Raw genomic sequence first — 16755 nt, 5'->3', positions numbered from 1 at the left:
TAAATTATAATTAATTAATATAATTCATTTTATGCTTAATCGCGGATTAGTAAATCGACCGAGTAATCTCCCTTTGAACAACCGTTTTTTAACCAACGATTAACTAACCCACGATTAAGACATTTAATCGCCGATTAGGCCTAATCGGTGATTAGTTTAATCGCGGTTATGAACAACCGGGCCCAGAATTGTAAGGGCTTCTCTTATATCTTCTCTTGAAGTTGCCAGATATGACTGCTTGTTTCATGATTGCCCTCTGGCTGAAAATACACGTCGTCTTTTTAAGATTCTTTCTGTTATTTGATTCGGTAACCTCTGCTGTAACTACTTACAATGTAGCAGGTAATTTAGTGTTAACAACGGGGTCGAAAACGTAAATTAGCCACCGTAAAGGGTAAAAAAGCTGACGTTTCGAGCGTTAGCCCTTCGTCAATAGCTCCGACGAAGGGCTAACGCTAGAAACGTCAGCTTTTTTACCCTTTACGGTGGCTAATTTACGTTTTCAGCCCCGTTCTTAACACTAAATTACCTGTTATACTCTCCCACCGACGCAGCACCACAGTTTCTTTAGAAACGTACCCCTTAATTTACTTACAATGTAGGTTTCTTTAAGCCAACTGTCCATGATCTTACCAACTCTAGCTAACGAAGTGTGAAATTTGTCTAATATATTTCTTGCGCTGCATAAGTCTGCTTTAAAAGAAGACAAGCTAGAGCTAAAATGTCGTGATTAAATTCGATGACGAAGAGAGACTTAGGATTCGATCATGAAGACATTTGATGTAATTATTTCAATCACATGAATATTAACTGACACTAGGAGATCTAAGAATATTCAAAAGAATGTAAAATTTGTGTGAAAAATTAGAACTCAGCATCGACATTCTTAGAAAAACAAATGTGTATTAATGAAAAAAGCTAAGATAAAATTGAGTCAAACAAAGAAATTCCAAACCAGGAAATCAGGTAATTAACTAACTTGCTTCAACTTTTGAGGGCTTGAGGTACAAAGAAATAAATATGGTAAACAGTTACAATTAATAAAAATTTGAAAGTTTAAAAGCTGAGAGATATACATTACAATCATTAAATCCTGTGCATTGTTGCAAAAAAGTGTCATGTACCACTATAACTTCTCCCAAACATTCGTACTTACAGGAAATCATTAATTTTTGTCACTAGGTGGTACTGTATTTACAATAGTTCTACTGACACAAATGCATTTCTCTAAAGTTATCCCATGGCTTATGACTCTACAGGTCATGTGGATGGTTCCTGCTTGGAGACTGACATTTCAATTCCTTCAGCAAACTGTAATCATCAGAATTGCAAACCAAGGTGTATTTACCAAGTGCTCAAGTTTCAAAAGTAGTGACTTATTTGTGGCAATGGAGTTCACTCCTTTTTGAGGCCATCTTCCGCTTGATCATCCTGTTACATGTGAAAACATCAAATGTTACTCACATATTCAAATACTTGCTTGAGTCAAAGTTATAATTTTTTTAATAACCTGCTTCCTTTAACCCTTTAATTCCTGATAGTGTCTAGCATCTAATTTCCCCTTTCAATACCCCCCCTGAATCAAACATTAGGGTTATGAGAATAAAGGCAATAATAAAAAACTAAAGAACCTCTTGATTTAAAGTTTTATATGAAATAATTCATATTTTGTTTAAACAAATTCTCCGTGCCAGCACATAACAAAAATGTATTGAGAACAGTAGGGAGAATATGCTTACTGATGTTACAGTGTAAAGGTTTAATAATGCCCACCTACCCCTCCCCTACCCCAACATTAACCCTCACTTGTTATAAATAGACTGCTGTTGGGTTAGGGGAGGGGTAGGTGGGCAGTTGCCCAGATATTGATATTGATCTGAAATATAAGGCCATTGATAGCCAAATTTCACAGTGGTTGCCGCCAGAAAAAAAAGGAACAGTATCTAAATGCATATTCTATGGAAAGCTGGGAGAAGACTGCCCAGGGTAAAAAAACTGTGCACCAAGTAGAAGAATGCAAATGTTGTCTCTTAACAACACCAGTAGAGAGTAGCCTCTTCAAAAAAAGCACAGGTTGTGTGGCGAGCCGAAGGGAGGCATCCACAGAAGTAAAAAGTGAAGCCAAAGAGCTTCCAGGAAAAAAAATCTTCAAACCAACAAAAAAAGAAGTGAAAAACATAGGGTCAGTAATAGATAAGGAATTCGACTCTGTATGTAAGGAGCAACTGGGAAAGTCCTTTGGAGAAGGAATGTCCATAGTTCCCAAGGCTGGGTTGACAAAGAAAGTTTCACCTGTTGAGGCAAAAAAAAAAAAATCCGTAAAGAAAAGAGAAAATTTTAAAAAAATGTAGAAAATTCCTGGAAAAAATAATGATGTCAACCTTCACCTGGCTCAACGAAAATCTTTTGCAGCCAGGAAAAGGCAAAGAATGGTAGAATGTTTGAAACCATTGATGAAGCCAAAAGGAGGGCAAAAAATGCCCCCAAGCAACAGAAGAGGTCGCACATTCCCAGTACTGTGGATGGAAACCTAGAGCAGCTAATGCTGGATGTGAACGACTGCAAGACTGTGAACTGGTCTGAGAAGGCCAAGGAGTATCAAATAAGAAGAAAAGGGGCAAATGTTCCACCACCCAATGCTGGGCAAGTCTTGAAGGAGTAACGAAAGTCCTGGGGAGTCAACACTAATACATTTCATCAGAAAAGAGTAAGTATTTTGCTATCATGAACACCAGCAAATTAAATATTGTGCATAAGATCTGTGTCACTTTGTACTCTTACAGACACTTGAGGTATACATGTAAACCCTTCCAAACATTTAAAAAATCACTTGAAAGGAAAAAAAAAAAACTAAGATCTAACTCAGATTCATAATCAAGTTTAAAGTCTTCCTAATCCATAATATAATTTGCAGTTACTGATGAGATGGCTAGCTGAAACAATTAATTCAGATATTTCAGAGTTAAAGCCTCCTCAAAACATTTACCAACTACAAGTGCCTTCTCTTGATAATCACACATTACTTACTTAGCCAATCCTCTTACATGCATGTATTTACTTGACAGTCAGTCAGTCAATTATGTTCAATAACACTTATCCCAGGATTTATACCTTGCTGCTTATACTGATTCTCTGTTACACTTGACCAGATTCCAGTGTCACTGGATGTTAACAGAATTTGCTGTGAACAAAAAAAATGACATAAATAACATTGTCTAGGAGAAGAGGAATGAACAGCACCAGGAGCTGAGATCTCTCCTTGCTTTGGAAGAGAAACAACTTATTATTGCCCCCTCAACACTCCATTACCCCACTCCTATCACCTCAACACTCCATTACCCCACTCCAGTACCCCCTCAACACTCCATTACCCCACTCCTACCCCCTCAACACTCCATTACCCCACTCCTACCCCCTCAACACTCCATTACCCCACTCCTACCCCCTCAACACTCCATTACCCCACTCCTACCCCCTCAACACTCCATTACCCCACTCCTACCCCCTCAACACTCCATTACCCCACTCCTACCCCCTCAACACTCCATTACCCCACTCCTACCCCCTCAACACTCCATTACCCCACTCCTACCCCCTCAACACTCCATTACCCCACTCCTACCCCCTCAACACTCCATTACCCCACTCCTACCCCCTCAACACTCCATTACCCCACTCCTACCCCCTCAACGCTCCATTACCCCACTCCTACCCCCTCAACGCTCCATTACCCCACTCCTGCCCCCTCAACACTCCATTACCCCACTCCTACCCCTTCAACACTCCATTACCCCACTCCTACCCCTCAACACCCCATTACCCCACTCCTACCCCCTCAACACTCCATTACCCCACTCCTACCCCCTCAACACTCCATTACCCCACTCCTACCCCTCAACACCCCATTACCCCACTCCTACCCCCTCAACACTCCATTACCCCACTCCTACCCCCTCAACACTCCATTACCCCACTCCTACCCCTCAACACCCCATTACCACACTCCTACCCCCTCAACAATCCATTACCCCACTCCTACCCCCTCAACACTCCATTACCCCACTCCTACCCCCTCAACACTCCATTACCCCACTCCTACCCCCTCAACACTCCATTACCCCACTCCTACCCCTCAACACCCCATTACCACACTCCTACCCCCTCAACACTCCATTACCCCACTCCTACCCCTTCAACACTCCATTACCCCACTCCTACCCCTCAACACCCCATTACCCCACTCCTACCCCCTCAACACTCCATTACCCCACTCCTACCCCCTCAACACTCCATTACCCCACTCCTACCCCCTCAACACTCCATTACCCCACTCCTACCCCCTCAACACCCCATTACCCCACTCCTACCCCCTCAACACTCCATTACCCCACTCCTATCACCTCAACACTCCATTACCCCACTCCTACCCCCTCAACACTCCATTACCCCACTCCTACCCCTCAACACTCCATTACCCCACTCCTACCCCCTCAACACTCCATTACCCCACTCCTACCCCTCAACACTCCATTACCCCACTCCTACCACCTCAACACTCCATTACCCCACTCCTACCCCCTCAACACTCCATTACCCCACTCCTACCCCTCAACACCCCATTACCACACTCCTACCCCCTCAACACTCCATTACCCCACTCCTACCCCTTCAACACTCCATTACCCCACTCCTACCCCTCAACACCCCATTACCCCACTCCTACCCCCTCAACACTCCATTACCCCACTCCTACCCCCTCAACACTCCATTACCCCACTCCTACCCCCTCAACACTCCATTACCCCACTCCTACCCCCTCAACACCCCATTACCCCACTCCTACCCCCTCAACACTCCATTACCCCACTCCTATCACCTCAACACTCCATTACCCCACTCCTACCCCCTCAACACTCCATTACCCCACTCCTACCCCCTCAACACTCCATTACCCCACTCCTACCCCCTCAACACTCCATTACCCCACTCCTACCACCTCAACACTCCATTACCCCACTCCTACCCCCTCAACACTCCATTACCCCACTCCTACCCCCTCAACACTCCATTACCCCACTCCTACCCCCTCAACACTCCATTACCCCACTCCTACCCCCTCAACACTCCATTACCCCACTCCTACCCCCTCAACACTCCATTACCCCACTCCTACCCCCTCAACACTCCATTACCCCACTCCTACCCCTTTAACACTCCATTACCCCACTCCTACCCCCTCAACACTCCATTACCCCACTCCTACCCCTCAACACTCCATTACCCCACTCCTACCACCTCAACACTCCATTACCCTACTCTTACCCCCTCAACACTTCATTACCCCACTCCTACCCCCTCAACACTTCATTACCCCACTCCTACCCCCTCAACACTCCATTACCCCACTCCTACCCCCTCAACACTCCATTACCCCACTCCTACCCCTTTAACACTCCATTACCCCACTCCTACCCCCTCAACACTCCATTACCCCACTCCTACCCCTCAACACTCCATTACCCCACTCCTGCCACCTCAACACTTCATTACCCCACTCCTACCCCCTCAACACTCCATTACCCCACTCCTACCCCCTCAACACTCCATTACCCCACTCCTACCCCCTCAACACTCCATTACCCCACTCCTACCCCTCAACACTCCATTACCCCACTCCTACCACCTCAACACTCCATTACCCCACTCCTACCCCCTCAACACTCCATTACCCCACTCCTACTCCCTCAACACTCTATTACCCCACTCCTACCCCCTCAACACTCCATTACCCCACTCCTACCCCCTCAACACTCCATTACCCCACTCCTATCACCTCAACACTCCATTACCCCACTCCTACCCCCTCAACCCTCATCAACCTCAGAGCCAACTCAGACAAGAAATACTGGATAAGTTAGTTGCAGGGCAGTTCAACCTGGGTATACCAGTACTGGAAACTGAATACATCAAACTTGTCATTACACCAGAAGGAAAAACTGAGAAGCATCCTTGAAAGTTGACAGCATGAAAGTATCCCTTGTTTGAAATAAGAAAGAAATGCTTGAAAATAAAAATGAAAATCACATCAGTTGAAGAATATAGCAAGCTAAGCCAAGAAGAAGTTCAAGGAAGACTTGCCTTCCTTAATGAGGCAAATACAAGTGAAGAGCCTGATAAGTTGCTTACTCAATTGAAAAAGGTAGAGAGAACCCAGCACTGGTTATTATGGCACAATCATGCTGGAATTGGAAGTAATGAGATCATGTTATTCCTGGTGCATGAAATGTATGATCCTACCATTCAGCTAACAAACAAAGAATACCTGGCCAAAAATACCAACAACAAAAAAATTGATGTACAAGCAGAAATAGAACAGCCTCATCTGTACATGATAGGAATGTGTGGCAGTTCAGATGCTGACCAGGTACTATTCATACCAACAAGAAGAGATTGTCTAAGAGATCTATCAAAAGAAGTTCAGATTCAAGATGTCAAAATTAAGGATACAATGATATTCATGAATGGAGATAATCCAAGCATTGAGTTTAAAGATGAAACTTGGAAAGGTGGCCATCGGGGTTGTGTTGGCTGTGATGGAGACATGCATAGTTCATTTAACTTAAAGTCTATGTCACATCGGAAATACAAGACACTGAAAGAAAAACAAAACCTTGTTCTTACTGGTCCTGAAGGGAAAAAAGGTGGCCTTTACCCTTTCCAAAACCTAAAAATTGAGCAGTTGAGAGGAGAACTCTGAGCAAGAGGGGAAGACAAAAGTGGCACAAAGCAACAGCTGCAAGAGAAACTCCCAGAATTGCTTGGGGGTACATGTAGAGTTCCTGTATTGTTGTATGGCAAGAGCCAGTTAAGTTTAAAAGAAATAAACCTAAATCAATATGAAGTCTTATTCTTAGAACAACTTCATTGTTGCCTAAATCACATTTCACATGTGTTAGAAGAACTCCCTCATCACATCACAGATGTGGAGACACTTCTGACATTGCCCTAAAAAAACACAAGCTTTGCTGCACAGAGTATTGTCGAGCACTTCTGCAGGTAACCATTCTCTTAACTGGAAAAGCAGACAACAGTGTGATGGATTTACAGACACCACTTGCTGAAATGATGGGAATATTTTATGCTAAAGAAGACACCAGATGCCCAAAGCAGATCCTACAACTTGTAAACCTTTCATTTAAACATGCACCAGCAATGAGGGCCATACTAGCCCCACCCAAGACCATGACCATTCGTAAATTGTATGGTATCTACTTTCACAGTGCTGTGCATCATGCTTCTGTCATCTACAGGCTGGTGTGTCTTTCATCCATCAATGCTGAGTTATTTGAAAGGTTTTTTGACAGAATTGTAGACATAACAAGAAAGACATGGAGCAAACATGCTGAAGATTCGGTGCCAAATGCATTTCTTCACATACTGGGAGAAGATATCACTGCAGAAGAAAATACAGTCAACATTCAAGAACAGGAAATTACAAAGTTGGCAAAGAGGTTACCAGACAGAGGGAACACAACAGTATGCAAAGACCTGTTAATGAAGAAGGCAAGATTATGGCAGGCTCAGCTGAAGGTAATAGGTGATTTCCTGCTTCCAGGACAAGGGGTTTAGTGGCACTGGAAAGATGATGGTTTAGTAGAGTTCCATGATGGTCCTAGTGAAGCCACACATCACCCTGAGGGTCCTTGCGTCTTTCATTTCAGGTCTAGTTTGGTCAAACCCATTCAAACCAGTTTGGGGACTGCTTGGAAAAAATGTTCTGAGAAACCTGAAGAACTGCCTCTATACCAGCTGAGAAGTAAGAGTGGGGAACTAGTTTACAACAAGTTACATCTTGATGATGACAGCCCCTCAGCCGCTGAAGAATGTCAGCCAGAAGAAACTGATCTCATCACCAAACCACAAAGTATTTTGCATTCAAGTTATTATAGTAGTCAATGATAGAATTTCAGTGAAATGAAACGTACACAAAATGTGAAGGAAAATAAGCAACCAAAATACACACAACATATTTGTTCCTGTGGCTTCATCTTAGCACAGAAAAATGAGCAATTGAGAACTAAATTGCTTCCTTAGTTACATGGTATAGATCTTGATTTTTGCCTGAGAGTAATTAGGCGTATGTAAAGTACTATATCAATACTACAAGGAAATTCATTTACATAATAAAACAAATGCAGCAATTAAATTATAGTCTAGTCCCCTTTTTTTCTTTTCTCAAGAACCATCTTGTGAGGACATAGGCAATGGTGATGACATGGAAGTTGCTGCAGTTATTTTTAGAGAAGAATCACAACTTGAAAACTTACATGACCACTTACAGGGTGACAAAGAACAAGGAAAGGAACAACAACCTCAAGAAAATAGCAGAGCCTCTAGAGCAAAACCAACTTGCACAGCTTTCAGAGCATGAGATTTGTTCTAGGTCAGATGAAAGTAACCAGCCCCTTACTTCAAAAACAGCAAAAGCAGCAGAGGTCGTACTAGGTAAAACACCTGAAGTGATACAGCTTGAAAAATTGTGCAACAACCTCAACCGCAACCCCAAATCCAGATATTGTGCCAACAGGTATGAAAACCACCTGGAAAAAATACAAGTTCTTGTCCTAAAGGCTACTAAGTAACTACAGTCTGATATAAAATTATTTGATGCAACCTTTTAATGCAGAATAACCAGCTTGCCAATCCTGATGACTATGAGTTATCAGATGAGGTATCAAGTACTCTTCACAAAAGAAAGTTGCTCTGAAATCACCACAATCCTGGAAGCTAGATTACAGTACATTCATAAAGTATTTTGATCAAGCATTCTTACCTAATTTTCTTCCCTTAAATTATTTAGTCAGGCTATTAAAAAAAGGTAATAAATTGCTTGAAAGTGATTGTTGTCCATCATTTTTACCGCCGAAAGCTTTGGATTAAGAGCAAATTTGTTACTGGTAATTAACACTTAAGTTACTAATTGCTCACCTTCATCATAAGCAAGTCAAAGATTATGTTTGACTGCAAGATAGCTGTCCTGTTGAGCTATCTTGTCCCTATGGATTGAAAAAAATACACTGTCAACATGAAATTAGAAAGAAGTCTCGTGCAACAGTTTTTACTTAGTTTACATTACTTGACTTCAAATGCTAGATGGCTTTAATTTCACAAGTTGCATAACATGCCCTGACGAATGTGGAAGTTGTATAATGATGTAAATAAAAATCATAGTTAAGAAAAGGTAATGTTCAGATTCCTATTTACCATGTTCATGTATGATTGAGAATGTTTGTGTTATTCGTAACAGGTAGGCAAATCGAAGTCATTGTTAACCAAGGTGAAAGACGACACCCAATTCAGTTTGTTACCTCTCTTGAGATCGATTCAATCTAAAACATATAAATATGTACTTTTAATTTCGCTGCACATGTATAAGAACACATCTGTTGACGTATAGTTTTTTGCTCTATCTCATTAATTCGAAATTTACATGCCTTGTAGACTGAGCTATAAATTATCTTTGTTGAAGCTCATTTAGATACATTTACCCACAAAAGTGTTGTACTGTAAATCGCCGTTAAATTTCTAACTAAGGATTTAGCCAAGGCATTTAAATTTGATAAACAAACTAAATTTACGCTACGGGTAAGTTTTCACACCGCAGTTTATCAATTTCCACCTCATCCTACATTGACGAGAATGGAAATTTTCGAAACATACCAAAACTAATTTTAATCCATAATTTAGTAAACGAAAAAATGCACTTTCCTTGAATGAAACGTTCGTTATTTGAATTTACGCCTCAGAGCATTATGGTAGCTACGGCAAACTAGAGCTAATTTGTCGAATTAAACACAAAACTACCACTCACCTCAGCTGTAGACCCCACATCTGCACGAAAACAACGTATTCTAAAAAAATTTTCGGTAGATATCCATCTTCGCCTCCTCAAAAGCGTAAACGCTCTCAGATCTTAACTTTGAAAACACCATGCGACACAAGCGACTAAATACAGGAATGGTTCCGATCTGTAATTGGATGATAAAAATAGTAAAAGTTAATAAGTTACATCTTAACTCCTTGCTCGTGAGTATTTTTAACCGCTTATCTCAAAGCGGAACAATGAAATATCAATGCGAGTGAAAACACCGATGTGTCAAACAAGAAATGGTTACTTACGTAGCGAAGGGCCGGAAGGCAGCCTTTCTTGTTCAGCGAGGTCGTTCAGCGATATCCCGGCGACGAAAAAGTCATCTGCTGACTAACTCCGCTGTCTAAACTCATTTAGTCAGTTCAGGCGGATGACCAGAGACTAGAGCCATTCTTCTATTTCACCGCATAGTTCCGAATCAAACCTTTATCAATAATTTTTTCAATAATTTTTTTAACTTTTTTTTTTAACAATTTAAAAAAAAAAAATTAGAAAAAATTAAAACTAAACTAGTGAGCAGCGCTGTGCGAACAGTAGTTGTAAAACTTCTTTATTCTCTGACGCGTTTCGTCTAACTGTCGTAAACTTCTTCAGGTAGTTTTACAAGTTAACACTAAACGCCTACATTTATAAGCCACTGTTAGCGGATACTGCGGGGGCCAATGACCATAAGGGCTTGGCTGGAGCTACGAGCAGGAATAGGCAAAGTTGTGAAAAATTTGAAAATTTCTTTTAAAAATTTTTTAGGCAAGGTGAGAAATATTTTTGGGAGCCACGGTCTTAGCTAAAAATTTTGAAATTTGAAAAAATGAAGCGGTTTTTTTTACAGATGATGCCTGGAAAGCAGTTGGCAAATTAGGTTAGGATGGCTCTTGTAATTTACAGAAAATGTGGTTTATGTTCTACTCATGCTATCTTAAATTTAAGTGGTATAAATACCTTGCTTAAAACAGTCGTGTGATACAATAGCAAACGAAATATACTCGTTCCAATACAGCGTCATGTGATGAACAGCCTTCATTAATTTTAGAACAAGTTCTATAAAATCATTTTACTCTTTCTCGTTATAGCCGAAAACTGTTTGAAGATCGGTTGTACCATCACTGCAAACAGTCAAGGTACTTCGACATGATTCAATGCCAGAGCTACTACCACTGGTTTGACTGGTAAGACGTTTTTTTTGGTTTCTTTTGTTTTTTTTTCCTTTTTTAGGTCTAATGGAGTTGTTAGAAATTACCATGCAAAATTTATCCGCGACTTTCTTCCTTTCGGTGTTATGCAAAAACAGATGAAGAGCACGCCAGTGAATTTGTCCTTCACGTGAACAATAACCTAGAAAATCAGTTTTCCACGAAAAAAGCAGAGCATACAGTAAATTAAAAACAGCGGTAGCAGCGTCACGCAACATTGCGTGATTTTCCAAACGTGACATGCAGTTGCTCAACTTTGAAATTACATGGCCCTGTAGTAATAAAAGAGGGCTTCATTTGCAACACTGTAGACTTCAACATAAGCAGAACCTAATAAATCGCTCTCTCAGCTTTTATCTCAGTGTATAAATTATTTAGCCGGAACTAAAAATAATTAATATACGCATGAGTTGGAGCCATTCCTGTCTGAGGTGAAATACACGAATGGCTCCAGTCTCTGGTCGTCCGCCTAAACTGACTAAATGAGTTTTGTCAGCGGAGCTTGTCACCAGATGACTTTTCCATCGCCGGAATATCGCTGAACGACCTCGCTGAACAAGATAGACTCTTCCCTCTCTTCGTTATGTAATTAGCTATTTCTTGTTTGACTCATCGGTGTTGTCACATTGATATTTCATTGTCCCGCTTCGATACATGCGGTTAACAACACTCACGAGCAAGGAGTTAAGATATAACTTATTAACTTTTATTATTTTTATCATCCAATCACAGGTCGGAGGCATTCCTGTATTTAGCCGTGTGCCCGCGGTACGCTACACTGAAGCTCGACACTCGAGTATGCGCACTTCATTGTCATCAGCCGGTGTTTCCTGGCGCACACTAATGTGGTATCCAAGTTACGCGCGCAATCGCGCCTGCGCATTACCTTCTGCCTCACCCTTCCACCCAAGATAGTGCCCGTAGTACAGTTGGCCGCGCATGCTAAAAGTGGCACTTTGTGCGGTCGGTCGTACGGTCGTACGGTCGCACGTCCAAATTTTTTCGGCTGGATGGGTTACCACTATTTCGTATAATTGTGGGGCTACGGTTCGCGCGCTGCGAGCTCCGCTATAAAGGTTTCAAGTTCGTCGTTATAACCGAATTTATCAACATGAAAGTTCCATGTAAGCTGTTTTTTTCCAATTGTCTTTTTTTCACCCGAAGCTGAATTCAATTCCATTTTAAAGGAAATAGTTCTTGTAATGAGAAATTGCTGTATTACAATATCCTATATTGAATTGGTTTCCGGCGAGCTGAGTTACGGTGCAGCGGATCTCTGTATTCGATGCTCTTATTTAACCCTTTAACTCCCAAAAGTGATCAACAAGTAACTTCTCCCTATAATATCCATACATTATCCCACAAAAAAGTAATGAGAATACTCAAACTGATCAGGCAAAAGTTGTTTTCCTAATCTAACACCAACTTCTCATAACTAATTGACAAGAAAATGTGTAGCAGCTGGAATGGAGAATTGACAATCAGATCTTGGGAGTTAAAGGGTTAAAAAATTGTATTTGATTCAAATTTTTTATCAATATCTTTTGAACAAAAATGATGATACATGCCCACTTTTGGATACGAATTTACTTGCCTAAATTGAATTATCTCTCTGAAGGTGTAAAAGATGTTATGAACACTCGATGCTAAAATTCGCATCCACGCACGGTTATCCAATACCACATATATGCATGAGCATTAGTAAACAATTGTGAGCTTAAGAAGGCTGTACATCGGCCAATTTCCCTCACTGCATTTTAAAGACCGAGACGAAGGCTTCGTCAGCAAAGGATCAAAGGATATATTACATGATAACAAAATATTTTCCTGCACCATGGAATGACCAAATGAATCTTTTAGTCTCGTTGTGATTGTTGCTTTGTTTTGTTTTCATTTGGGACGAATCTGTGACCTCTGTTTTAGCCAAAATTGTTAGAAAAGCTTTTATTCACATGACAAAAAAAACTGTTTAGATACGAAATTATACAGGCTACAAGCATTTCTTTTTTTTATTATTTTGTGGGGAATCAAAGTGGGAATCGAAAGAAAATACATTTTTCACTCTTGGGTAGCCGATCAGAGCACAGGTTTCCGGCTCGCTCGCGGGTCCTACCTTAACGTATAAATAGCCAAATTGGGTAAGTGTGTCAACAAAAATGAAAATTTCAACCCCAGAACCACGATGCATACGGTTTATTGATCATGTATGAAAACGAAACCTCACCAACCACATCATTAATTATTCTGGTTTTTTGAAGAATTTGGAACGTCCTTCAACCTCCTCGCCAAACTTGACACGGTAGTCGTCGACGGTGAATAAATTTTTGTCTTCAAATGTTCGAACTACGTATCTACAAGGTGGTTAGTAGTATCATTTCTAACGGGTTATCTGTCAGAGTTCAGTTTTAGTAGATATACCTTTTCGCGCGATGACGGACAAAATGGGCACGATGTTTGAGTGTTTACATCGTGCGTCGGAAGATAAAAATGTGGGCTCAGTAAAGACTGATATTGGAGCAGAATTCTGTTGTGTAGGGCTTGAACCCTCGACCTCCCGCACAACAGCCCGGCGCCCCACAACCTAAGCAGCAAGCAGTGGCTTAACGACTATCACATTAACAAAAAAAATTTAAAAAGTAGGATGTTTATGTCATGGTGCTATACTGTAAATTAAAGAAAATGAAAATCTAAACGATCTTGTATGAGGCCTAGTCTCAAATTGGCGTATAAATAGTGAAACAGCATAGCTCCAAAATAGAATCATGGATCACGAAATAAACAGTGATACACGATTTTTTGTTTCGAGTTCGATGAGCTCATATTCAGCTTCTTCAATACTGCTGGTGTTACCAAGTGCACCGTTTTGTTACACATTTGTGGGGCAAATCACATTTTCACAGGAGTTAAGGTGAGGACAGAATAAGTTAATAGCGACCGAATGCAGTGAATGAGATAAATGGGTGTTGAATTAAGATACAAATAGAAATAATTTGAAACATGAGACAAAAGAATGAAAGAAATATCGATCTTATTTACTTGTCACGAACGCAGGATCGAATCTTAGACCATCGGATATTACGATAAGAAGTTCTCACTTCTCGTTAATGAGCCATGACATACAGTGGATACATAAAGGATCATCCTGTATACTGCTTAGATCATCAATTTCGAAAGTTTCATGTTTTCAAATACATAATGATAGAAAGGAAATTTCAAACTTTTTCGTGACAAAGGAAAAAATCATTTTTAACCAACGACCGAAAAACAAAAACCCTATCCGTCAGATAAGGTTAAACGACAAATATCAATGCTGACATGTAGATAAACATACTAGACCTTGAGGTAGCTTATTTATCTTCCCACGAGGGATCTACGAGATACGGGATACGGGATCTATGATACGATCTATCACTTGTCTGTACGAATTGTTATACAATTATATATGGTCTCGCTCACTGCATCCAAACTCAGCAAAGAATTCCGGAGCTCAAAGAGACAGAGAGCTAGGGCCTCAGATTTCGCCTCCGACTTAAAGACAACTGGTTCAGTAAAAATTTATTCATAAAATTCCTGTAGGATACACTGACGGTTTCTGTACACAAAGATGCATGGAGTACACAGATTTAACAAATTTTTAATATCTTCCTTGGATATTTCTTTAAGAACAGTATTTATAGTATTCGCTTTAATTCCTTCCAAGACGTGAAACGATTTAAATGTGCTTTTCTTTAGATACAACGAGAAGTCAAATATTTTTCTTGGAAAAGAACTTTATTGGAGCTAAATTTATTGCAAGTAATCTTCAGCAGGTGAGGAAAAATAATGTAGAAATATCTAGCATATTATAATCGAAAGACGAGAAAAGTGGCAAAAAAAATTTACATAAAGAATACATATCATTGATGTGATTTCTTTAGCTTTGTATCTCCCTCTGGTGATTACACCGGACACCTACGCTTTTGACTGCAAAAAATATTTAGTGCAGAATTGGCGGGAGTTATTTACAAGAAAAAAGCTTACCGTTATTATTTTTAGAAACTTTATGAAGTCGCCTCGGTGAGAGTAGAAAACGAAAGTTTGAGAGAATTGTAACGCTAATGGGAAGATGACCAAAAACAAATGTGTATCATATTGTACGAGGGATATATCGAGTTGATCACTTGAAGAGAAATTGCATTGTTACAATATAACTCACGCTGTGAATTCACCCTTATCGATTCAGTTACGGCAGAGTGTAACATGTCCTGCTCTGAGAAGAAAAGGGGTTTTGCGGATTGCGAGTGTTTTGCACTAAAAGGAAAAAAGCTGAATTTAAATTACAGAATTAATTAATCGCCATGGAGAAACATGTGAACAAATAATAATCATAAAAAGAATAAAAAAACAAACAAACAAAAAAACAAGCGCGATAACTTTCTTAAAGAAGAACAGTAATTTTGATCACGAAACTGGGCATTAGACGAGGTTAGATCTTTCAAACTCGTCAATATGTAACCATCATTTTTTCCTCGAAATTGTTGTAAAGCAAAACGTTATTCTCAATATTTTGAGGCATGTAGAATTAACAAATGACATCGTTTGGAGAATAGAGGGATTCAGAGGATAACAGTTTAACAGATACAAATCAATTTTCATTCTGCAACTGATTAGAGCTGTAGAGCTAATTTTGTCTTTCATGAAAGATCGCAATCTTATTTTTCCGGTGGCTCGCAACAATCAACTTTAATTCAGTCGAATTTACTCGGTTTATTGTTGTCAGATGCTGAAATGTTTCATTGGTTTCTCTCATTTGACTCGTGGTTCAATAGTTTGCACGCGATGCAATTTCCTAAATCCTTAAATTCCTGGAAGTGATATAACTTGTAGAGATTTAAATGTACGTGATCGTTATGTGGCAGAAGCGCGTGATGAGTATGTGACAGAGCTAGATAACGTGCTTTATTGTTTTTTTAGAGGGCACGGTAACGAATCTTGCAATCTGATTGGTTCTTTACCCGGTCAGTATTTTCCTATCTCTGCCCACGGGCCACGGTAACCCTTTCGTGAGTCGCCGAGTACATCCCAACTTTCGTTGTCATTTTTCATAAATATACCTCGTTTTCCGGCTGGGCAGTATTTTTAAGCAAACACGTCGGTCACTACCTCAAGCCGATAAATAACTTATGAATCCTCTCTTTTCTCTCTATCAAATCACTTTGGTTGACAGAAAAATATTGGTTTCAGAATGAATTTGTATAAACAATAGTGTCATTACGTTGGTTGACAAGCGGCCTAAAAACCGTCTGCAATTAATTTTAATCGTTCACAAAAAGTACCCAGAAAGTTGAAACGTGAGGTATTTGGTTACAGTTAAACTGAACGATGGAACTTTCATTCATTTAATATCTGAATTTTCTCGAGCAATTTGTTCATAGTGAAAGAGCGAGCGAAGTTTTAATTTAAGTTCTACAACAAATATACGCTCCTGGTGAGTCTTTCCAATTCCGTTCAATTTGGACATTTGTACCTTAAATTGCACAACAGAAATTGAAGGAATTTTTTGAGAAAAGGCCGCATTACATTCCCTTGTGTCTCGTTGGAGTGTGCCGTTCGAATTTAGTTTTTGTGAAGGAAAGATCAGAGTTAAACACGCCA

The 16755-nt window shown here is 40.2% G+C and overlaps 2 protein-coding genes across 3 annotated transcripts in view; one reads left to right on the top strand and one right to left on the bottom strand.

The window, feature by feature from the left end:
- LOC149051708 (replication factor C subunit 1-like) overlaps positions 1 to 16755 on the top strand; it is a 100593-nt gene that overhangs the window by 36405 nt on the left and 47433 nt on the right. The window lies entirely within an intron of this gene.
- On the bottom strand, positions 290 to 10022 carry LOC149051711 (uncharacterized). Of its 2 annotated transcripts, none has more exons than XR_016180642.1 (4): positions 9872 to 10022; positions 8989 to 9056; positions 3112 to 3181; positions 290 to 1431 (listed from the first exon to the last, which is right to left on the bottom strand). XR_016180642.1 is itself a non-coding variant. In XM_089185739.1 (4 exons), the coding sequence occupies exons 2-4, from the start codon at positions 8995 to 8997 to the stop codon at positions 1907 to 1909; spliced, it is 465 nt and encodes a 154-aa protein (XP_089041865.1). In that variant the 5' UTR covers positions 8998 to 9056; positions 9872 to 10022; the 3' UTR covers positions 1438 to 1906. The 2 variants fall into 2 exon arrangements, 1 of the variants encoding a protein (XP_089041865.1); XM_089185739.1 differs by lacking the exon at positions 290 to 1431 and adding an exon at positions 1438 to 2292.

The sequence above is a fragment of the Pocillopora damicornis genome, chromosome 1, assembly GCF_964200805.1.
Source record: "Pocillopora damicornis chromosome 1, jaPocDami1.2, whole genome shotgun sequence".
NCBI classification, from domain to species: Eukaryota; Metazoa; Cnidaria; class Anthozoa; order Scleractinia; family Pocilloporidae; genus Pocillopora; species Pocillopora damicornis.
Note: the sequence above shows the minus strand (reverse complement) of the source record. Positions and strands in the feature narration are given on the sequence as shown.